Raw genomic sequence first — 25,441 nt, 5'->3', positions numbered from 1 at the left:
TAATGCAAGGATGTATCTTTTGTTCTGCAGTCAGGTGCCTTGTCTATAAGATATGACCTTGTTCAGGGCCCACTTGCATAAAGCTATCTTAGCGCTAAGATGATCGTAACTCCCATACTTAAACATAGGCTTATGATAATCTTAGCGCTAAGATGGCTTTGTGCAAGTGGGCCCTGGAAGCTTAATGATACTGATCAGCAGAACTAATGATGTTTCACCTACACTGAGTAACATTCTATCAAAGATCACCTGCATCACAGGCAAGCTGGAAAAAGTGAAGTTGTGCCTCGACAAGCAGGGTCAAAACAAGGACAACGAGGTCCTGAAAACGGAGAACCTGAAGAGTGTTTGGACTGGATAAACATGGACAAATAGTCCACCAAAAGAACCAACAGTTGTTGGTTGGTTGGTTTGTTGTTTAACGCCGCACTCGGCAATATTCCAGCTATATGATGGCGGTCTGTAAATAATTGAGTCTGGACCAGACAATCCAATGATTAATATCATGAGCATTGATCCACGCAATTGGGATCAATGACATGCATCAACCAAGTCAGTGAGACTGACCACCCAATCCTGATAGTCGCCTTTTACGACCAGCATAGTCGCCATACGGCAAGCATGGGTTGCTGAAGACCTATTCTAAGAACCTGGGCAAGGAGGCTCTTGACCATTAGGACCTGGGCAAGGAGGCTCTTGACCATTAGGACCTGAACAAGGAGGCTCTTGACCATTAGGACCTGGGCAAGGAGGCTCTTGACCATTAGGACCTGGGCAAGGAGGCTCTTGACCATTAGGACCTGGGCAAGGAGGCTCTTGACCATTCGGACCTGGGCAAGGAGGCTCTTGACCATAAAGACCTTCTTGCACTTGCACTAAGCGATCTTAGCGCTAAGACTATCATGAGCCTATGTTAAAGTATGGGAGTTATGATCATCCTAGTGCTAAGATGGCTTTGTGCAAGTGGGCCCTGGGCAAGAAGGTCCTTGACCACTAAGACCTAGGCAAGAAGGCTATTGACCATTAAGACTTGGGTAAGGAGGCTCTTGGCCATAAAGACATGAGCACTGAGGCTCTTGACCATCAAGACCTGAGCAAGGAGGTTTTTGACCATTAAGACCTGGTCATGAAGTTTCACAATGTGACCTAGTACTTGACTTTATTAGTGTACATTCAGCATTTCTTACTCAAAAATGTAAAATGAACTGTTAAAACTGTTACAGTTGACTAGATAGATACATGACTGTACCACCTATCCTGGGAAGTACATCTCACCAGTTTCATAAAATCGATGGTACATGCATGCTCGTAGAATAATCTCTATCCATCAGATCACAAGGGGACCTGGGTCATTGATCCCGAACACAAACATACACGATGCTCCATTTCTGAGTCTCTGGTTCTCCTGCTTCTCTCAATCCTTGCACATCAATTTCACTGGTAACTGGTAATGATCATCACAGTTGACTGGATCGGTACATGCATGACTACCACTTATCCTGGGAAGCACATCTTGCCAGTTTGCCACTTCTTCCTCCACCTCCACCTCCACCACCACCATCCTACTTCATCTGTCCCATTCATCATGCCAAATACATAACACACATACAAGACTCCATAGTACTTCTCTTTACCAGGCTTTGTACATAAGATTCAAGCCTTTTAAAAGTATTTTCATGGCTCCATCTCCAAATGCAAGGCCAGACAAAAATCAAGGCCAAATACCTTCCAAGAGTTAAATGCATGGTGCTAATATTGATGGCGAAAATCTAGTCACTACAGAAACAAACAAAAAAGTGTACACATGCAAATTTCTCCCTTTGACATTCAGCGATCATTTCTTGACTCCAGGATTCAACACCAGATTTCTGTTTATGAAGCCATTATTACCTTTTCTTCTTATATTGGCATCAACCGGAGCAGCCATTGCCCACATGATCAAATGTTTTTCTTCCGCTTTTTCCACAACAATGTCAGTCATAAACACCAGACCCAATTTCTAGACAACAGAAAACACCTGGCATGACTAGAAATGATCTATAGTGACATCAGACTTAGGACATGCTACTGAAGATTGCACAACCAGTTGCTCTTGAGGTATTCCAGCTGAGGTCAGAACAGATTTTCTTACCTATATGGTTAGAAATAACAGAGACCATACAAAGTGTATGCATGTACACTGGTGCAAACACAACTTCACATGCACCAGTGTAGTGTTTACATCATGCAGATGGTATTGTTGACGTCATTCAAAATCTTATTGTGGCATAAGGTTGGAATGACCTCACACTAGAAACGACGTAGCTGAAGATAGAAGATTGTTGACGTCATTCAACAATAGTTGTCAACAAAAGACGTCAGTTGTAATCTGTGCATTTTTCTAAACGGGAAATCAAAAGGATTAGTGAGTGAGTATGGTTTTACGCTGCTTTTAGCAATATTCCAGCAATATGGCGGCAGGGGACACCAGAAATGGGCTACACACATTGTACCCATGTTGGGAATCGAACCCAGGTCTTCGGCGTGACGAGCGAACACTTTAACCACCAGGCTACCCGACCCCGCCTCAAAAGGATTAAGAAATGATGCATGATAAAGGAATTATTGCACATGTGTGTCATACTGATTTTAGAAAGTAGTGTAAGAATTTATATATTACCCTCACTGGTGTTTGGGAAATACAAACATTCTGACACTTGTTTCATAAAATCAGTATGACACGCATGCTCATTTAATAATCTCTCTCCATCAGATCGCGAGGGGACCTAGCTGGGTCACTGATCCCTGACACAAACATACATTTCTGAGTCTCTTGGTTCTACTGCTTCTCTCAATCCTTGCACATCATTTTCACTGGTAATGGAAGACACCTGACGTTCACACTGATCTGTAGCTCTGAGACAGACTCTAGCACGGGCTATATGCATGGTGCCAATGTTGCTGACAAAATACTAGTCTCTGCAGCAATGAAACCAACCCCCTAAAGATTTGTTTCAAATTTCTCCCTTTTGACATTCAGTGAAATTTCTTGACTCCAGGATTCAACACCATGTTTCTGTTCAAGAAGCCACTATTACCTCTCCTAACATTAGCATCAGCCATTGCGAACACGACGTCATCGCGCCATATTTTCGGTGCAGCTTTCTCCACAATAATGTCACTCATAAACACCAGACCCAATCGTTGACAACATAAAATGAACAGAAATTATTTCAAATGATCTATACTGACTGATAATGGCATACTGCTGCAGGCACCCTGACAAATTGTTCTTGATGGATTTTGCAGAAGTTCAGGCTGAGGTGATTAAGATAGCCAATGGTCCAGGGGTCAACAAAAACATAGATGATGCTCCAATTCTGGGTTCCTATGCTTGTCTCATGACTTGCACATCATTTCCACTGGTATTAAATGAGTGACACTTGATGCGACCATTTACCTGAAGCTCTGACAGTGAACTGGTAAGTAGTGTGTCATCATCAGCAGTTGTTGGAGCTTTTTGGTGTCTCTACCACGTTTGGCAAAGATTCATCTTGTAACGTAATCCGTATCCACCTACATATACTACTCCAGAAATGGTAAGGACCACCATATTCCTTCCTTTTACTTTATTAATATCAAAGAACCGAGAGGTCCTTAAAAGTTTTCCAGTCCTGTTAGCATTTTTATGAATTCTCTTGTGTGGGTGAGTACTCGCAGTCAAAATAGTTTGGTTGGTTGGTTGGTTGGTTGGTTGGTTTGTTGTTTAACGCCACACTCAGCAATATTCCAGCTATATGAAGGCGGTCTGTAAATAATCAAGTCTGGACCAGACAATCAAGTGATTGATATCATGAGCATCGATCCATGCAATTGGGATCAATGACATGCATCAACCAAGTCAGCGAGCCTGACCACCCGATCCCGTTAGTCGCCTTTTACGACAAGCATAGTTGCCTTTTATGGTAAGCATGGGTTGCTGAAGACCTATTCTACCCCGGTATCCAAAATAGTTTGATAAAGGTACAGCAGTGAGACTTATTTCATAAGAATGTAATAAAGGAACTACCACCTGTACTGTAACTTTGCAATGATTTGTTTATTTGTTGTTTAACTCCGCACTCAGCAACATTCCAGCTATATGATGGCGGTCAGTAAATAATCGAGTCCAGTGATTGACATCATGAGCATCGATCCACGCAATTGGTGACATGCATCAACCAAGTCAGCGAGCCTGACCACTCGATCCTGTTAGTCGCCTCTTACGACAAGCATAGTAGCCTTTTACGACAAGCATGGGTTGCTGAAGACCTATTCTACCGTGGGTCAACTTTGCAATGAAAAAAATTCTGAAGTTAAAATCCAACCCACAAGTAACACTTGTCAAAGTGGTAGAGACAACAGGAATGAAACACACTACAAAATGTTTTTTCTGAAGACGGGGTTCGATCCCTGACTGCGTCATACCAAAAGACATTATAAGATGGTACTTGTTGTTACCCTGTCTGGCGCTTGGCAAAACAAGGACTGGTTGGCTCGGAGTCAGTATACTGTGTCTGAGTGGGGTATTCATGTTAAACTGCGGCATGGTATCTCAGTGGGCTAGCACTATAAATTGGCATATGCGTGCATCAGTCCAGACTAGTACAAGCAGCCACACACACACACATGTGCATGCAAGCTGCTTAACAAGTGCAATAATCTTGGACGCAACACTAAACCCCATTTCACCTCACCTCTTCTGAAGAAAAAATTCACAAATCCTTGAAGGAAAGGGTTCCTCAGGTCAGTCACAAAGAGAACATGGACAACACAGAGTAATTAACACAAAGCATCACCTGCGTCACCAGCATCACAATGCATAAGACACACAGATGTAACCATAAGAGTTGGGACCCTTCATTGGCATCACCTGGTTGAGGTACTTCATCTTTACAAGGTTTGAAGGTCCTGGGGGAACCAATCAGATCGGTTATTTCATCTTTTGTCTGAAGCTTCACGTGGAGGGCATGTGATGCTTTTCAGGGATGGTATGCTATACGGTAAAATATGGCATATCATTACAACTCTTGTGGCTACAGCAACAGCTGCTTCTTTGCATCATTCATAGATAAAAGCAGAGGATTTACTGTCTAGACTCATATAGTCGTCAAACACATCCCCATCCATGTCATCATAGTAATATACATCGGGGACTGGAGCCTCCTCCTCTTCTACCACTACGTCCGTCATGTACATCAGTCCTTGCTTCTACAGGAGCCACGAACAAAGAAATGTTACACAGAACATGATGAAGGGCTCATCAGTTATGTCCCTTAGCTGCAAGGGTGCTTCAAGGTCATTGCTGTACCCTCTCTGAACTCATGCAATTCTACCACGGTGGTAGATATTTGCTTTGGGAATCCATTCACATCAAACTTACTGCTTTGACAACTGCGATGTTGTCGAAAGATGTTAAACATCCCTCACAGCCACAAGTATCAAATAGAACTGTCTGCATCATATGCAAAAGCTCCAAGCTTGTCATGACTGTTAATATTCAACTTGATTCCTTTTTTAAAAAATTTTGTCAGAAGATTTCTTAAAAAACTTTCCAAATGTATTAGGTATGTATGCCAAGCTCGTGTTGGAGAAAACAAAACATGGCAAGAGCAGTGGTGGCTGAATTTCTGGAAAACACAAACAGCAGCCAATGTTTCACATATGGTCAATTTGATTAACTACTGGTCCTGATAATTTCCTATTTAACAGAAATATCTCACACACCACAATGCATTTTGTCTGCAAACAATAGGTTGTGGTCAACTGGAACATTTCTAGTAGCATAGGTACAAACTGTACATACACGTACAGTCACACAAGAGGAATTACAGTTAAAGGCAACTAAGCTCAGGTCAATTGGCAGTCTGAACAAATCTTACTCAAATCACTCCACTTGCTTTTCTGCCAATTCAAATTTTATGATGCATCTCAGAAAAAGCAAAGCCCACCCGCACTACATTTTCAAAACCATTGCCTGAGAACCAAATCATTAATCTTTTTAAGCCTCAACAAGCATAGGATGATTTGATAATACTGACAATCTGAATCCCCCATGATGACATAGCATCACTCTTCTAGTCTCAAACAACAGATGCATATTTGGATATTAATTTCACCGTCTTGGATTCAATATTGCTGAGACTACAATTTCACCTGAGTCTAGCCGTCTTCAAGTACAAGACTATTAATTAATCTCAGAACATCAGCACTGACCTTGAGCACTTCGCCAGCACTGGTGGGTAGGTCCGAGTCCCCTCCCCCCCGGGGCATTATCACATCACCCATCAAATGGGGCTCCTCTGTGTTCAAACTGCGCGACTCCTCCAGGCTGAACTTGCGAATACCATCGACCACCTGTTCAGAGAATATGAAAGTCCTGTCATGCCACACCTGTGATAGTCAGTCCCATACCAACAAAGCAGTGATAAATGGATTCATTTGCATGTCCTTCATTGGATTAATTTGTCCTTTAACCTGAAAAAATATATTTCAAATGTCTTTACAAAACACACACATCAGTAATAGTTTGCTTTGATTTTGATATTTTCAATTTCTATCATTTGTTTACTTATTTATATTCTCATGCAAATGTAAGCATATGCTTGCTCTAGGGAATAACCCAACCAACCATTCACAGCAAATTGTCAGCAGTTTCATAGGAACACTCTACATCTTTATGTATGACTCCAAATGCTCGTCATGAAAGTAAATGCAATTTGTTCGAAGATGGACGACTTTTTAAAAATACCAGCATCAGGTTCCAGCAGTCGTGAGCTCTCATGTAGCAAAATAAAAATGACATTAATTGTTTGTTTTTTACAGTTTGGGAGAATTTAAGAATCTGAGAAAAGAAAAGACCATGCAGATCATGCAGACCACAAAACTGTTCATACTGCCTTAAAAAAACAAACGTCCTTCAATTTGAACAAAATGAGTCTCCCAGCCCTATATTTCTGATACATGGCTATCATTCACAGGTATTTAATCACTGGACCTAAGGTCTTCACAATATCAATCTGCTGTTAAATTGACAACAAAAATCCTCCAAATCCATGTCCCTCTTGTTGATGTTCTACAGACAGTTACTCACGTCACTCTGCGTGATGTCATTGCCAGTACCCAGGAGGAGGACACTCTTGTCCACTGCCAGAAGGTAGTATATACTGTTGGGGGCAGAGGAGATGGTCAGATCAACAGTTGTACCAGCTCTCTTCTCTTCAGCGGAGAACCGCAGTTGTACCTGAAACAGTAAGTAGAGGTCATGATACATACAGAGGTCATGATACATACAGAGGTCATGATACATACAGAGGTCATGCTATGTAGAGAGGTCATTATATATATGGAGGTCATGATATGTAAAGAGGTCATGATATGTACACAGGTCATGATACATACAGAGGTCATGATACATACAGAGGTCATGATACATACAGACATCATTATACATACAAATGTCATTATACATATGGAGGTCATGATACATACAGAGGTCATGATACATACAGAGGTCATGATACATACAGAGGTCATTATACATATGGAGGTCATTATACATACAGAGGTCATGATACATACAGAGGTCATGATACATACAGAGGTCATGAAACATACAGAGGTCATGATACATACAGACGTCATTATACATACAGAGGTCATTATACATATGGAGGTTATGATATGTATAGTGGTCATTGTACATATAGAGATCATGATACATACAGAGGTCATGCTATGTAGAGAGGTCATTATATATATGGAGGTCATGATATGTATAGAGGTCATGAAAAATATGAAGGTTATGATATGTATAGACGTCACTGTACATATAGAGGTCATGATATGTATAAAGGTCATGACACAAAGAGGTCATGATATGAATAGAGGTCATGATACATATGGAGGTCATGATATGTATAATGGTCATTATATGTATAGAGGTCATTATATGAATAGAGGTCATTATGTGTATAGAGGTCATTATATGTACAGAGGTCATGATATGAATAGAGGTCATGATACATATGGAGGTCATGATATGAATAGAGGTCATGATACATATGGAGGTCATGATACAGAGGTCATGATATGTATAGAGGTCATTATACATATAGAGGTGATGATACATATAGAGGTGATGATATGTATAGAGGTGATGATATGTATAGAGGTGATGATACATATGGAGGTCATGATACATATAGAGGTCATTATACATATGGAGGTCATGATATGTATAGAGGTCATTATACATATAGAGGTCATGATATGTATTGAGTTGATATGAACAGAGGTCATGATACATATAGAGGTCATTATACATATGGAGGTCATGATATGTATAGAGGTCATTATACATATAGAGGTCATGATATGTATTGAGTTGATATGAACAGAGGTCATGATACATATAGAGGACATTACACATATGGAGGTCATGATACATATAGAGGTCATTATACATATAGAGGTCATGATATGTATAGAGGTCATTATACATATAGAGGTCATGATACATATAGAGGTGACAATACAAATAGAGGTCATTATACATATAGAGGTCATTATACATATATATAGGCAAGGCTTTGAGTTTTTAAACCTTTATCTACTTGTGCATTGTCCTGCTATTTCATCACCTAGGAGATATCTCCTGTGGAAGCCATTTTTAAATGATCAATCACAATACAGCAGATCCAGCCTTTGCTGTTTACATTTCACATATTAAAGTGCAATCAAACATGCTCTTTCTACAAAGAATTCAACAACCCTCGCTCGAAAGTTGTTTGAGGGAGTATGCTTTTATGCCGCTTTTAGCAATATTCCAGCAATATCATGGTGGGGGGACACCAGAAATGGCCATCAGAAATTGTATCCAAGGCTGCTTGCCTGACAAGCGAATGCTTTAACCACTAGGCTACCCAACCGCCGTTATCATTCTGCGTGACTTTGCTTAACATCAACACATCAGTGAATGCTGTCTGCACAAGTGTGTGTTTGTGAGACTTGAGGCCCTGTTTGAATTAGTCGTATTGTAAGTAGTATCTCTCAGATACAACTCTGTTACAACACATACATTACCACTAAACATATCATTTGTAACTGTAATACTTTCAATAAATGCTCACCTCATTATCAAAGACGCTAAACACTTCAATGTCTTTGGAATCAGCTATGACCTCTGACATTGTCCCATTGTCGACAACACCATACACAATGACCTTGGCCATCGGTGCCATGAGTCTAGTGGCCGTGAGGGTGTGTTGAATGGTCATCCCAGTCATGTCCACCTTGCCGCCATCAACTATGACACCTCGAGCAAGCACCTGCAAACATTTTGTAACTTATAGATGACAGGTACAATGTACATGGAGGAGTGAGAGTGAAAGAGTGAGTTAAAATTGAAAGTCACGGCAGCAGTATTTCAGACCTATCTTGACTTTCAAAGGTTATGTATCATAAATACATGTAAACAATAAAAGCCTGTCAACAAGACAGTAAAATAACTAGACTTATCACAGATTGATATTTATAACTAGCATGGAACCATGAAAATGCATCACTATATGTAACACTAACAATGTGAACACACAGTTGTCTAACACACCTAGCAATGTGACCACACCCATGTCTAACAATGTGACCACACCAATGTCTAACACATCTAGCAATGTGACCACACCCATGTCTAACAATGTGACCACACCAATGTCTAACACACCTAGCAATGTGACCACACCCCTTGTCTAACACATCTAGCAATGTGAGCACACCCATGTCTAACACATCTAGCAATGTGACCACACCCTTGTCTAACACATCTAGCAATGTGACCACACCCTTGTCTAACACATCTAGCAATGTGAGCACACCCATGTCTAACACATCTAGCAATGTGACCACACCCTTGTCTAACACATCTAGCAATGTGACCACACCCTTGTCTAACACATCTAGCAATGTGACCACACCCTTGTCTAACACATTTAGCAATGTGACCACATCCTTGTCTAACACATCTAGGAATGTGACCACACCCTTGTCTAACACATCTAGCAATGTGACCACACCCTTGTCTAACACATCTAGCAATGTGACCACACCCATGTCTAACACATCTAGCAATGTGACCACACCCTTGTCTCACACTTTCACAATGTGACCACTACCTTGTCTAACACATTTAGCAATGTGACCACATCCTTGTCTAACACATCTAGGAATGTGACCACACCCTTGTCTAACACATCTCGCAATGTGACCACATCCATGTCTAACACATCTAGCAATGTGACCACACCCTTGTCTAACAAAGTGACCACACCCTTGTCTAACACATGTTACAACATAATGTTACTTGTTCAACAGCTACCTCTATTGTCAGACACAGATGAGAACTTATTAAATAGCCACATTCCTCCATACAAATAGTTCTGTATTCAATACTGGTTGCTACAATGACCATTGTGGGATACGGGAAATATACCATGCCCATTATACCCGAGATTCACTGCAACATACATCTACTCACCATGTAGGCCACATGTCTCAGTGTGCCTGTGGACTTGATAGAAATGTCAAAGTCAGCGCCAGCCTCAATTGCCTGGAATAGAAAATATTTGTTTGTTGTTTAATGACACTCTCAGCAATATTCCAGGGATCACTGACGATCCAGTGAAACCATTATTATTATTATTATTATTAATATTATTATTATTATTATTATTATCAGATTAAAATACAAAATGCAGCAAAGGGGTTTGGGTGATCATGACACAGTCAGGCTGGTTAGGCTTAAATCAGCTCAGGGCCCTTGCCCCCTCTACACGCAGCCCAGACAATGCATGGGAGTGTTGCCCAACCAAACCCAGGACTTTTCGGAGAATGTGAAGACTCCCCAACACTGCAGCCTTCTGCATTACCCAGATTGTCAGAAGGGCTGTATTCCTGACAGCAAACTCGGGTACTCTCCCATTGTCAGGTAACAGATTGGGACGTAATAAACCTAAGGCACAGAGAACAATTTTGAGTCGGACAACTTAGTACTTGGGATGCAAGAGTGACATTTGAAAAGCGAGGTCTGCATATTTGCCATGTTTTTCTGTATCTTTTAATCACATAAGTGTCAAAAGGTACAGAAAATTCAATAATTTCAATGATTTCATTGGATTTATCAAAACGGACAAGATCAGTTTGTTGGCCTGGATACATCTGAAGCTGTAAATGGGCCTATTCCAAAGAATTTTGTATTGATCATTTTCCGTGACGCCTTCAACATATTCTGGGTTGTACCATGGATGGACCTCTGTGTCAAAACCACAAGCATGGCGAAGACAGTAATAAAAGGATCGAGCCACGCCATCATGTCGCTGAAGATGCTGTGTTTGTACCAAAGCTGGGCATCCACTGACAATGTGTTGGAAAGTCTCATTAAATTCATTGCATAATCTACATTTTATAATTTTGTTTTGATGCAAAATCACACATTTACGGTTTCGATTGGGAAGTGACTGGTCCTGAGCAGCAATGGCTTGTTGGAGTCATATTCTAACCCAGAAAGTTGGTAGTTTTCTTTGTTTAACGTCACACTCAACAACATCCCAGCTATATGACGTCTGTCTGTCTGTGAATAACCAGACAATCCAGTTATTGACATCATGAGCATCGATCCACCCAAATGGGATATGATAACATGCATCAACCAAGTCAGTGATCCAGACCACCCGATCCCATATATCGCCTCTTGCGGCAAGCATGGGTTGCTGAAGAACTATTCTACTCTGGATCTTCACGGGTCCAAACCCAGAAAGAGTTTTGAATTGTGTCACTGAGCTGACCACATGATCTACTGAGTCTCCTCCTATGTATGACAAGCATAGGTTGTTGGGGTCATAAGCCAAATCAGAAACAGTTGTGAATAGTATCTCAGTTATAATGCACATGTCACTTAAACCCTAAGTGATGATTGCCTTAGACGAAAAACAAAAAACAATGATCATTTTGAACTTTCCTACTCTCCAACAGAACCATCTTTCTTGTTTACAATTTCAATTATGTCAAAATCAGTATTCCAGCTGTGATATTAAGTTTCTAAGAAGTGTGCAAGAATGTATTCCAAAACCCTCCATGAGCCCAATAAAAAGCATCTGTAATTTCGTTTCATTGAGTTAATCATACAAAGTTCCAATTGTTTGACTGGCATTTTAGAAGTTGGTGAATAAATAAGAAAACATACAACTTTAAGGACACCAACTTCCTTGATAACAGTGAAAGAATCCATATCGCATCATCACCAAATGCAAGAAACCAAAGTTGTTCTCCATACAGTTGTAGGTTTTTTACAATGTTCCATTCGCGAATCCCAGATTTATTACGTGAATCCCAATATTCACTTCCTAGTGGCTGCAGGCGAGGAGCGTAAGTGCTCTACGGCAAGTAGTCAAGTCAAAGACAGAGAGTGTCGCCCTTCTATGATTGTGCTAAATAACAAAAATATGTTTTGTGTAATAATTTACAGTTAAGAATGTTTAAAAAATATTTTCATAATTATTTATGTATTTTGTATACACATATCATAATACATGTGTGAGTCAAAAATAAGGTTTCTCTTATACGTTTGTTTACATCTTTCATTACTCAGAACTTTCTCAAAACAAAAACAAATAACGCCTGTGCCTTGCATCTGCATGACCAAGTCGAATTATGAGTGAGTGAGTTTGATTTTATGACACTTTTAGCATTATTCCAGCAATATCAGGGCGGGGGACACCAGAAAAGGGCTTTACACATTGTACTTATGTTGGGAATCAAACCTGGGTCTTTGGCATGACAAGCGAACGCTTTAACCACAAGGAGTGAGTGAGTGAGTTTGATGAAACCCAAGGACATGAATATGGTGCTGACAGAAGCAGAAACAATAACGGGGCATCTGGGGTTCGAACCCAGAACTATCTGGAACTGCGGCACCTCAGACAACTGTGTTCCCCGTGTCTCCAGCCGACCAGAGAAATTGTATCTAGTTACCTGATCAGTTGACACTTCTACAGACAGGACCGTGTTCAGCTTGGTTCTGTAAGCTTCAACGTGGTGAGAGGCGCTCATCCTACTCTCACCAACAATCGAAGCCTAGAGAGAAAAAACAGAAAATGGTAAAAGTGTTCAACATGTCTATATTAACCAATAATTATTTCTAATAATTCAAAGAAAACTACCTATTTTGCCTATTACATTAGTGCCAGGCTCTTGTATTTCCTGATTAGCACACATGCAGCTATCTTCGTTAATTAATCATCACAATATTTCATGATTTGTTTCCAAGTGGCGAGGACTATAGGTATGGTCAGTTGACACTGATGAGAGCTTTGTTTTATAATGTGATGACAGCCAAATCCTGTATTTATGGATATCATGTAATAGATGTAGGATAGTTGATGAAACAATGGAGTGCCAGATTTTCTATCTCCCCTTACTTTCTCGCCTCAAATATTTGCACCATTAGTTGTGTCAGAGAGTAACAAGGACAGAATCCTACTGACCCTACAATCTCATGGCAGTACAAACCAATTTCACATATAAATGATATCACCACAAAACACAACATTTGTTTTTCTGGGTTTAACGCTGCATTCAAATTTTTTCCCTTACATTGCGACATGAATATATGCATGTGGCTGTTGTACATGTCCCGATGGTCTTATAGTGCTTGGCCACTGAGATACCATGCTACAGTTTAACATACCCCACTAAGACACAGTCACCCACCTTCTATCTCCGGGCAGATGCTCTATCCAGAGCACCAATGAGGCACTCTTGTTATTAGGCGTTCCACATCTTAACATACATCAAATTTCACACCAAGTGGCAAAACTTAAATTATTAATATGGCGGCCACTTTCATGTCCAACCAGAATTCTGTGGGCTATATTTAGAGACACAAAAACAGGTTACATCCAGGAAAAGATCATGCATAGTTGGGTTTACATACCGAGAAATAAATATCGCGATCAAACTTGGCAGGAATGTCGAAATCTGTGGTGACCATTCCTTGGGTGTCAATGGTAAGGGTTTTCTTCACGTTCTCTGTCAAATATGCAGACACTTCGAGCTGTTTTCCAACATGAGCTGGAGTCTTGTCCACAAGATTAGTCACCTTGAGCTGGAACCAAAATCCATTCCAATAATTGACTTGAAAAACAAAGAAACATGTCTGATAGAAGGAACTGAACACTAAGGCTTCGAAGCCATCATTCCATGTTTGTCAAATATATTCTGAAACCCAACTACTTAAGTGAGCGTGAGAGTGTTGGGTTTGAAGCTGCTAAGAACAGTATTCCAGTAATCCCATGATGTGTGAGCCTACTAGGAGAAAGGTCTGAAGTGATGAAGGTCTCAGACGTTTACAGCTTTGGTAAAGACCTGGGTGAACTGTGATTTGAATCCACCCAAATCATAGGTTCCTGGCATGCACAAGGGATGCAACTCTGCATAGCGAATTGTGGTGCCTTAGACGACTAGGCCACCCGTGCCCCTCAACTACTTAAGTATGTTAGGTATATTCCCACAGAACTTTGGTGTCGATACTACATTACCTTACTGTGCCCACCTCAGGGCCATTACCTTTGTGGGGAAACAGTTTTTAGCTCTCAGAGAGTGTTTTTGTTGACTCCTCACTGAACTATATTCTGGCAGTCTCTAAATAATCGAGTCTGGACCAGACAATCAAGTTATTGACATCATGAGCATCAATCCACACAATTGGGATATGATGACATGCATCAACCAAGTCGGCGAGCCTGACCAGCAAATCCCATTAGTAGCCTTTTACGACCAGCATGTGTTGCCGAAGACCTATTCTACCCCGGATCTTCACAGGTCTTTTAGAGAGCGAGTCAGGAGATAAACATACCTGTGCACGGTGCAAATTGAAATTGGAATTGAACTCACAGCATGAGGATTCATCTGCTGTTTCAATCAGAGGTGGTTATTGTGATTTGAAACCTCTGATTGACCAATCAGAATTGAGAATTTTGCAAATTCATGGAAGAATTAGGCTGAATTTCACTTTGAACAGGACTTCAGTCACTATCAGGGAAGTGTCGAAGGAAAATCAAGGTTAATACTGGAAGACACTCGCTTTGGTGAAACCCATGAGCAGGGCATGGTATTGACTGACCAAAGGCCACTTGACTCAACAATCAGTAGATCCTGACATGACTAAGGGACATAACTCATCAAGGTGATTTATGGCACTGGGCCATCTGGGCGTTCAACAGTTTTGAGTGACTACTTTAGTATTCAATAAGATCCTAGCTTAAAAAAATAATCATTAGATAAGATACATAAATGTTAGAAGAATGTTACCCGAACAATTTTTTTTATTGAAAATGGTTAATTTTGTTAGGATGGCTTGGATTACTGAGCACCAAAAAACTTTAACTACTCAGTTGGAGTGAGGGATGTGTCCACTGGCTTGGTCACATGTGCGGCTCAGGGGAGCATTCTGGTGGGATGTTTTTTCTGTTCTCTGGGAACACAGAACAGGAAGTTTCCACTAACTTTTCAGAATGAGATGAGATAATTAATGAGAGTCAGGATAAGGTAAAATTATTTCTATTGTGAAACACAAATAATACTTTGCATAACCTGAAGCTGAATATTTGTCTCTGAAATTGCCTAGATAAATCCAAGCATGAACCTGTGAAAATAAATGTTTTTTGAAAAATATATGTATGAACTTTGAGAAAGTGTCAAAAGAGGCATAAACCATTAAGATGCCATTACACTATTGTTGATGTTGATGACTCAGCCACGAATTCACCGGCCATTCTGAACATGCATTTTATACAAGTAAAACTGATGCAACCATAGGTCATTATTCAAAATCAAAGAAATATTATACATCAACCAGCATGGCTTAAGTCGGGGCTTCGAGTGATTTCTCCATTACTTATAAACCTCTGATGACGTCACGTCACACAACAGGAACAGAAGGTTCTTCTAAATGTTGATAAACTTACAAGGCTATCAACAATGCCCGGGGTGTTCCTGTGGAATGCCAGGGGACCTGATGAATACATTTCAACTGTAATACCCCGTAGGGCTGGGACGGGTAACTTGGGTACCTGGGTCGGGTGGGTACTGAGTAGGACCCGGGTACCCACAGGACTAACCGGACCCGTGGTTAGTCACGTGATATATTGTTTAATGACAAAAATTATCTAGAACTCTATGGCTACACTTCAAGTCACTAATGTTCGCATTTCTTTCTGACTATGCACTCATTCCTTCTGATTTTTCATATGGTTGAATAAAGATATAACTTAATTCAACGTCAGTGTATGAATGACCAGATTGTTTAATACGTGTATATCAATACGTTTTGCCAGGGCTATGCTAAAAATGTTCCCAATCAGACATTTTGAGACATCTCCTGAGACCTAGGGTGGGTACCCGGATAGGGTCGGGTAATAGGGGGGTGGGTACCCGGGTAGTAAATTTGGACTTGTCCCTGCCCTAATACCCAGGTTTTACAATTAATGTTTCATTAAATTGACTCTTGATGTGAATACAATTGTGTTTGATGATTGGTTAAATGTCACAATTGTTTTTAACAATGAGAATTCCATGAAGTCAATTGAACATACAACCTCACATATATCCTGTTAAGTTTTGTAACCCACTGTTTTCCCACTGAACTACCGGGGCAGGTGATGAGAAGTTGTTCAGTTTATCATGCCATGACTCCAGCTAGTCCAAGCTTGCACATGGTTTTACTCTCGCATGCTTTGAGCAAATTCCTTTTATACCGTGATTGATTCACTATAAGGTATGTCAATGTATGTATGCCTCTGAGGTTTTGGTTGAAAATGTAAAACCTTGATCTCAGGAAAAGCCATCGGCCATTTGGCCCTCTGGTTTTCCCTCGCTCGCGGTTTTACATTTTCAACCAAAACCTAGGGGAGTGCTTTTTGCTGTACATAATCCATTAATGTCATATGAGTCAGTATGGCTTAACGCCACTTTTAGCACTATTCCAGCAATACCAAAACGGGGGTTCACACATGTGGGGAATCGAACCCAGGTCTTCAGCGTGATGAGCGAATGCTTTAACCACTAGGCTACCCCACCGCCCCTGTCATGTGAGCTTACCTGGAGTTGCACGGGCAGACCTGACCGGTAGACCTGGGAGGAGCTGGGAAGGAACTCCATCTTGATGCGCTGGTTGTACACAGGGATCTCCAGCTGGTTGGAGGCCTCCGTTACCATAGCCGGTTCCTCCGTCACGTTAACCACCACCTTCAGACTGCGGTAAGTTTTGGCTGTTGCTACTTCTTTCATCATGACCTTCTCGGTGTGCACCCCGTCTTCACCAGTGTTCAACTGCAGCACAGTGTATGTGAGAGAGTGACGATCATGAGTGAGTGAGTGAGTTGGGTTTATCTTTAAAATTTATGGAGGAGAAAAACCCAAGTGATGCAGACCTTATCGCTAAACTCTAGAGCTCTGTATGGAGCCAACATACAAATGATATTAATCAGACCATATGTGAGATTCACATCCTGACACATCTACGGGATGTAACTATGCACAGGAATTGTGACTACTATGTGACTATTGGAGACATTGTAACAACAGCAATGGTATTAACAATCAAACACTACTGCAGTACTATTGTATGCCGACAAGACCTACCCTCCAGATTTCCTAGCATTAGTTGAATCAATGTATCAGCTCACCATGCCTAACAGCAACTGGGTCTGCACATATGTAAGCCAAGGGTCTAACGGCTGGGCACATACTAGGAGTGAACATGAATACTTGACACGTTTTTATGGATAGCAACTTCATTTATTCTTTGTAGACGTTTCAGAGCTACTTCTTGCACCTTCATCAGGTGAACATCCTCACCATTCGTCTGATGAAGGAGCAAGAAGTGGCTCTGAAATGTCGTACAAAGAATAAAAGAAGTTGCTATCCATAAAAACGTGTCATGTATTCATGTTCTTCCAACTTCTGAATGTCTATCAAAAACTTCACAGGACTGAAAATGCCATCCCAAATTAGGCCATGGACTAAATACAGAAAAAATGCACCCAGTGGTATAATATCAGAGAAATGGATTATCTGTTTTTAATGAGATTTACTACTGCCTTTTTTTCTTTTCTTTTTTCAAAAGTTGTGACGTTTAAACACTTACTGTGGTCTCCTTGACAACCTGCCCATCACCGAAGATGAAGGTGGCCTTGCCGTTCACAGGCTTGCCATAAGTGTACCTGAAAAGTAAGGTGAATGATTGCGCACGTGAAGCACGAAGTACGGAACCATCCCAGCCAACATCAACATAGCCGTTTCTATTTCTATGGTAAATATATGCAGCTAAACGTTAAATGTCACATAGTAAAGGAATGAGGTGACTGCTTGTCGTAAGAGGCGACTAATAGGATCGGGTGGTCAGGCTCGCTGACTTGGTTGATGCATGTCGCTGTATCCCAACTGCGTGGATCGATGCTCATGATGTCAATCACTGGACTGTCTGGTCCAGACTCGATTATTTACAGACCCGTCGTCATATACATATCTGTCAACTCTCATGGGTGAGTCTCACACATTTATCACCTATGTCACGCTCACACGCAAGGTTGAGAAATTCTCACGCATTCATATAAAATGTAGATAAAAATATTTTGAAATGCTTTTCTCTTTCGATTTATCGCCATTGCAACCAACACGGCGAGAAAAATCACTCAAAACCAGTTCCCCCCCCACCCCCAGGGCTTAGCCCTGGACCCAGTGGGGCTTGCAGCTCCTGCATCCTGGCTTCTCACTCATTTAGACATCCTGGGGTTGACAGCTATGCATATAGCTGGAATATTGCTGAGTGCGGCGTTAAACAAACAAACAAAAACAAAAGGAATGTCTGTATAATTTTAGAAAGAGAATGCAGTGATTTATTGAGCTTTATATATTCTATCCTTTAAGTAGAAATGTTATGGCAAGACTCACTTGGATGTGACCTTGAGGTTGAACTCTGTTGTTTCCCCGTTCACAATGTAGTCTGGAAGAGCCTCCACACTCACTTCAAACTTGGGCAGCACTGCAAGCATCAAGTGTGCAGTGCTCAGTGTAAGGAAATAAATGGGTGGGTAGGACGCACTTTGGGGAAGGCGTGAATGAGTGGGTGGGTGCATGAGGGCTAGGAATCTCAAGGTGAGACAGGCATGGAGTGTTGGGGATCTATTCTGTCCACGAATCACAAGATGAGACAGGCATGGAGTGCTGGGGACCTATTCTGTCCAGGAATCTCAAGATAAGACAAGCATGGAGTGCTGGGGACCTATTCTGTCCAGGAATCTCAAGATGAGACAGGCATGGAGTGCTGGGGACCTATTCTGTCCAGGAATCTCAAGATGAGACTGGCATGGAGTGCTGGGGACCTATTCTGTCAAGGAATCTCAAGATGAGACAGGCATGGAGTGCTGGGGACCTATTCTGTCCAGGAATCTCAAGATGAGACAGGCATGGAGTGCTGGGGACCTATTCTGTCCAGGAATCTCAAGATAAGACAAGCATGGAGTGCTGGGGACCTATTCTGTCCAGGAATCTCAAGATGAGACAGGCATGGAGTGCTGGGGACCTATTCTGTCCAGGAATCTCAAGATGAGACTGGCATGGAGTGCTGGGGACCTATTCTGTCAAGGAATCTCAAGATGAGACAGGCATGGAGTGCTGGGGACCTATTCTGTCCAGGAATCTCAAGATGAGACAGGCATGGAGTGCTGGGGACCTATTCTGTCCAGGAATCTCAAGATGAGACAAGCATGGAGTGCTGGGGACCTATTCTGTCTAGGAATCTCAAGATAAGACAAGCATGGAGTGCTGGGGACCTATTCTATCCAGGAATCGCAAGATGAGACAGGCATGGAGTGCTGGGGACCTATTCTGTCCAGGAATCTCAAGATGAGACTGGCATGGAGTGCTGGGGACCTATTCTGTCCAGGAATCTCAAGATGAGACAGGCATGGAGTGCTGGGGACCTATTCTGTCCAGGAATCTCAAGATGAGACTGGCGTGGAGTGCTGGGGACCTATTCTGTCCAGGAATCTCAAGATGAGACAGGCGTGGAGTGCTGGGGACCTATTCTGTCCAGGAATCTCAAGGTGAGACAGGCGTGGAGTGCTGGGGACCTATTCTGTCCACGAATCACAAGATGAGACAAATATGGAGTGCTGAGGACCTATTCTGTCAATGAATGTCAAGATGAGACAGGCATGGAGTGCTGGGGACCTATTCTGTCCAGGAATCTCAAGATGAGACAGGCGTGGAGTGCTGGGGACCTATTCTGTCCAGGAATCTCAAGATGAGACAGGCATGGAGTCCTGGGGACCTATTCTGTCCAGGAATCTCAAGATGAGACAGGCATGGAGTGCTGGGGACCTATTCTGTCCAGGAATCTCAAGATGAGACTGGCATGGGGTGCTGGGGACCTATTCTGTCCAGGAATCTCAAGATAAGACAAGCATGGAGTGCTGAGGACCTATTCTGTCCATGAATATCAAGATGAGACAAGCATGGAGGAAACTTCTTCCCAAATAGCTGAGTACAAAAGACACCCACTGTGGCCACTCCATGTTAACTGATCTCATGAATCCAATCCAAGCAAAGTATGAAGGACAAATAAGAATCAAATGTCAGCTCTATGACAGTTCTGTGAAAACATGCCTCAAAGATTGTAATTTAATGCCTACATTTATCTGTATACATCTGTTTAAATAAAATCCATGTCATACAGTTCAGAAACCTACAAACACAGAAACTAAACTTTCTTCCTTTTCATCAATTTCGATATCAAGAGAAATTTATGAAAATGTAAATTACTTACCATACTTCTCCACTGTGAATTCCTTTGTGTTTTCTCCAAACTAGAAATAAATCACACAGTAAGACAAGACTCATCGAGGTTATTATAAGGCTATCTGAAATAATCATAAGCTAAACTGTATAACCAAATATGACTTTATCACATCTTTCAGTTTTAGAATGAATCGTGTGACAGCAATCTGCAGCAAGATGCTTGCAGGGCTTGTAAGAAATCACGCCAGCATGAAGATTGGACAATATCTGCTGAATAAGTGAGTGAGTGAGTGAGTGGGTTTGGTTTAACGCCGCTTTTAACAGTATTCCAGTTATATCACGGTGTGTCAGCTTAATGTGGGAGGAAAGCCCGAACTTATGCAGGCCTAAGACGTTTACCACTTCGGTGAAACCCACGAGCACGGGTATGGTGCTGACAAAACTAGAAACATAATCAGGGTGAACCGGGATTCGAACCCACAATCATAGGTTTCTGGCGTGCCCAAGGGACTTAACTCTGCACAGCGAATTGCGGTGCCTTAGATGACTGGGCAAAAGTATACACATAGTATTAAAGGATAACATTTTTTCCTACTCAAGTTCTGATAATGATAAATTCATGATATATCGCGCATAAGAAACTAAAATTACTGCACCTCATTCCTGGCCATGATCTTCCATTTCCCAAGAGGGGGCTGGTCAGACAGCTCATAGGACTTCTCGATAACACCTGAAATAGTTTGATGTGGTGTCATTTTCAGATCTTTTGTGGCAAGGCATAGCCTCAGGATGGTGCGTGCCTGGATTCAAATCTTGCACGAATGTAGTGTTTTCTGTGCTGATCGTTACTGGTTGTACAATCCTCTACAGCTATCTCCCCTCGCGTGAAACTATGTTTGTTCAATAATTCTAGGTTCAAGATTACAGACCCTGTCTTCTGGACGTTAATATACAGTTAAGGGGACATTGCAACATGATTCATGACTCCAGACAATTCACTGATTAACAGGGTCTTACTTCACTGAGTGAGTGAGTGAGTGGGTGGGTGGGTGGGTGAGTGAGTGAGTGAGTGAGTGAGTGAGTGAGTGAGTGAGTGAGTGAGTGAGTGAGTGAGTGAGTGAGTGAGTGAGTGAGTGAGTGAGTGAGGTAGAGTGAGTGAGTGAGGTAGAGTGAGTGAGTGTGGTAGGTAGGTTATATGCCACTTTTATCAATATCCCAGCAGGGGATAGGGTGACACATGCATCACACGTACCCATGTGGGGAATCAAACCTGGGCCTTCAGTGTGACATATGAAGGTTTAACCATGTGTATAAAGCAAGTTCCTACCTGACATACTCTCCACTGCAAGCCACTCCTCCAGCTTGTTGTTATTGCCATCCTGGAACACACAGAAAAGTCGTCACGCTACCAGGCCATGAAAATGTCTCAGTTTCACATTCACTACTTACCATGTCTGTGTGGCCGGACTCTAAGCTTACTAGACCAAACCGAATGGTACTGACTCAGGCTTCGGACTAGTGGAATAAGCTGCAGCTTCTTGATGTGGGGTATGGGGACCTAGGTTAGAATGAGTCTCTAGGATTGTTCTGATTGTTGAACAGGGACCAAATTGTGTGGTCAGATGCAGTGATATTGCTGTACCCTGACAGGGAGGGCATGTTGCTGTTCCCTGGTGACAGGGAGGTCATGCTGCTGTTCCCTGACGACAGGGTTAGCATGTTGCTGTTCCCTGACAACAGGGTGAGCATGCTGCTGTTCCCTGGTGACAGGGAGGGCATGTTGCTGTTCCCTGATGACAGGGAGTGCATGTTGCTGTTCCCTGATAGCAGGGAGTGCATGTTGCTGTTCCCTGGTGACAGGGAGGGCATGTTGCTGTTCCCTGGTGACAGGGAGGGCATGTTGCTGTTCCCTGATGACAGGGAGGGCATGTTGCTGTTCCCTGATGACAGGGAGGGCATGTTGCTGTTCCCTGATGACAGGGAGGGCATGTTGCTGTTCCCTGGTGACAGGGAGGGCATGTTGCTGTTCCCTGGTGACAGGGAGGGCATGTTGCTGTTCCCTGATGACAGGGAGGGCATGTTGCTGTTCCCTGGTGACAGGGAGGGCATGTTGCTGTTCCCTGATGACAGGGAGGGCCAGTCCTGTTCCCTGATGACAGGGAGGGCATGTTGCTGTTCCCTGATGACAGGGAGGTCATACTGCTTGATGGATGTATAATATGCAAAATATTTTGGGGGTATTCTATTATAAATTTGCAATATATGTTTGTAAAAAAGAACAAGTATATATCATCGCCCGGTTTCTAAATAGTTTAATTAAAGTTCAACTTAAAAATCATTGGTATTAATTACTAAGCCTAAACCATCAAGCCAACTGTGGATTGTATTTGATGACAACTGACGAACTCTTTTGGTCCCAGCAGCCACTCACCACAACTGAGATGTCTGTTTTAATAGTCTGAGCAATTGGCTTCAATTCTTGGTCCAAGGACACGATACGAAAACGTACTGAAAAATAATTCACAAGTAAGTTAAAGTATGACATACACTCTGAAGGAATGAATTTCTTTATTTGATGAGTATTATCAGTCATGGACATGCAACACTGATGGGATGCATACTCAGAAATATGTATCTGGTCTGAATGATGGTGTCCCCTTAAAGTGAAAACGTCACGGAAGATTAGTGTTCCATTTTTACATGTTTGCAGCCTACATTACGTGCATGGTGATATTACCTGACTGGAAAGTGTAATCAAAGTTCACAGATCACATCAATGATCATGACAATGATAAAACAACAGAACAATGTTTACTATATGTGCAGGGCCAACATCGACTCACTACCTATGAAACAGCACATTGTTAATGTTGATATATGTGCAGGGCCACCATCGACTCACTACCTATGAAAGGTCGTTCTGACATGACCTCTAATAGGATGTCCTCAGATCTCTGTTTAGAGGTAGCGAGAACCAAAATCTGATTTTACTGAGATTGGTATTATACCCAGATGGCTGTGACACACGAGGGAACTATGCCTTCAGCTAACATAGTAACAACTGGGCCAGGTGCAGTGTTTGAAATATGCACCTGCCCGTAGGCCTGTTGCAGGTAGATCTTGTGTCAGGCCCGTAGTTTCAAAGTTGTATGTGTCCTTATGGCCTGCAGTAAAGCAACATGCCGATTTATTTATCACAATAAGGGGCGGTCAGGTGGCCTCGTGGTTAAAGCATTCGCTTTTCAAGCCGAAAACCTGGGTTCGATTCCTGACATGGATACAATGTGTGAAGCCCATTTCTGGTGTCCCCCGCCGTGATATTGCTGGAATATTGCTAAGTGGCGTAAAACCATACTTACTCACTTATCACAATAAGCTACATTTTTTAATGAGGGCCTGAAGAGTTTAGTCGGGGCCTTCAGCTTCTAAATTCTGTGGGTCTTGATGGCCACCTGGTATTGTTTGTTATTTCAAACACTGGGCAGGTGAGCTAAGTATTCTATGGCTCACCTGACTGGCTAGGCTTGTATAAAGCCTTGTCGGTCTGGATAAAGACAAGGTTGTTCTCCATCACCAAGCGTACGCCTGTGGAGTTCCGGAACACCTCCACTCCATTCATCTTGCCCACCACAGTCAGCTGGTAGGTGCCCTTAGCCACCTCTGCTGGGATCTGGGAGGACACAGGGTGGAGCATGGTCACATAACCACAAGTAAAACACACAGAATAAAGCAATTGCTGGGGTCAACATTACTTGTATTACAGAGTCAATGGCACAGCTCAAATTGTTATGGTCAGTAAACATTAATGAACACTATTAATGAATTTATCAAAATCATCTTGATGAATAATCATGACAATGCACCAAGTTTTGAAATGCCAGGTAAAGTTGACAGGTGCCAACTGAAATTAAGGCAATAGTCATCATCATGAGCATGACTGACCGAAAATAAATGTTACAAAATGTATTGAAAATGTCTCAATTAACACCCCAATTCCTCAAAATCTATCAAAATCTAGTTAAAATTTCTAGGGATGTATTTTGGACAAAGTTCGTAATATATTTCACTTAATTTTGCAGAATTTCGTCTATCGTAATGATTATGCCAAATTCTTAGTGGTTGTCATCTCTGAGAGCACAGGCGAACAAATATATTAATAAGGGTGGCCTGTTAAAGAGAGTTGAGATTATAACCATGGTAATCAGGAATATGACATCAACCTGGGAATAAACCATCCTTCCATCCTACATGGCACATTGCGGTATTCAATAGGGTATATAACATGGTCCTCCATCCTACATGGCATATCACCTTATGTCCTACTCTGAATAGCCTCTTTTTATCCTCATGGTATATTTCATTCTCATTATCATCCATATTTTCGTAGATGTTTACATTAATAGCCTGGCAGAGCATCCTACACAATTTCACCACATGCAAGCCAACCTAGGAACATTGTGACACTAACATATGATTGACTTTTCTGATAATGACTGCAACTAACACTACCACAGTTTGCAACAATGAGTCACAACTATAACAATGTGGCATGAAGTAGTGACTGTGCACT

At 41.8% G+C, this 25,441-nt stretch overlaps 1 protein-coding gene across 7 annotated transcripts in view; it reads right to left on the bottom strand.

Moving 5' to 3' along the window:
- The window catches only part of LOC124145339 (CD109 antigen-like), a 101,459-nt gene that overhangs the window by 46,019 nt on the left and 29,999 nt on the right, over positions 1-25,441 (bottom strand). For 3 of the 7 annotated variants that reach the window (XM_048397429.1, XM_048397424.1, XM_048397426.1), the window contains exons 5-18: positions 24,382-24,541; positions 23,303-23,379; positions 22,199-22,250; positions 21,528-21,601; positions 20,900-20,939; positions 19,024-19,114; positions 18,218-18,293; positions 17,170-17,400; positions 14,006-14,176; positions 13,045-13,146; positions 10,553-10,624; positions 9,150-9,347; positions 7,112-7,261; positions 6,235-6,375 (exon numbers count right to left, since the gene is read on the bottom strand). In XM_048397429.1, coding sequence (XP_048253386.1) covers positions 6,235-6,375; positions 7,112-7,261; positions 9,150-9,347; positions 10,553-10,624; positions 13,045-13,146; positions 14,006-14,176; positions 17,170-17,400; positions 18,218-18,293; positions 19,024-19,114; positions 20,900-20,939; positions 21,528-21,601; positions 22,199-22,250; positions 23,303-23,379; positions 24,382-24,541 — 1,635 coding nt within the window. Of the gene's footprint in view, positions 1-1,890; positions 2,000-3,077; positions 3,184-5,108; positions 5,230-6,234; positions 6,376-7,111; positions 7,262-9,149; positions 9,348-10,552; positions 10,625-13,044; positions 13,147-14,005; positions 14,177-17,169; positions 17,401-18,217; positions 18,294-19,023; positions 19,115-20,899; positions 20,940-21,527; positions 21,602-22,198; positions 22,251-23,302; positions 23,380-24,381; positions 24,542-25,441 lie in introns of all 7 variants that reach the window. The other 4 variants (XM_048397422.1, XM_048397423.1, XM_048397427.1 and 1 more) reach the window with 3 other exon arrangements.

This window comes from Haliotis rufescens, unplaced genomic scaffold (genome assembly GCF_023055435.1).
Source record: "Haliotis rufescens isolate VD_foot unplaced genomic scaffold, xgHalRufe1.0.p SCAF_17, whole genome shotgun sequence".
NCBI lineage: Eukaryota > Metazoa > Mollusca > Gastropoda > Lepetellida > Haliotidae > Haliotis > Haliotis rufescens.
Note: the sequence above shows the minus strand (reverse complement) of the source record. Positions and strands in the feature narration are given on the sequence as shown.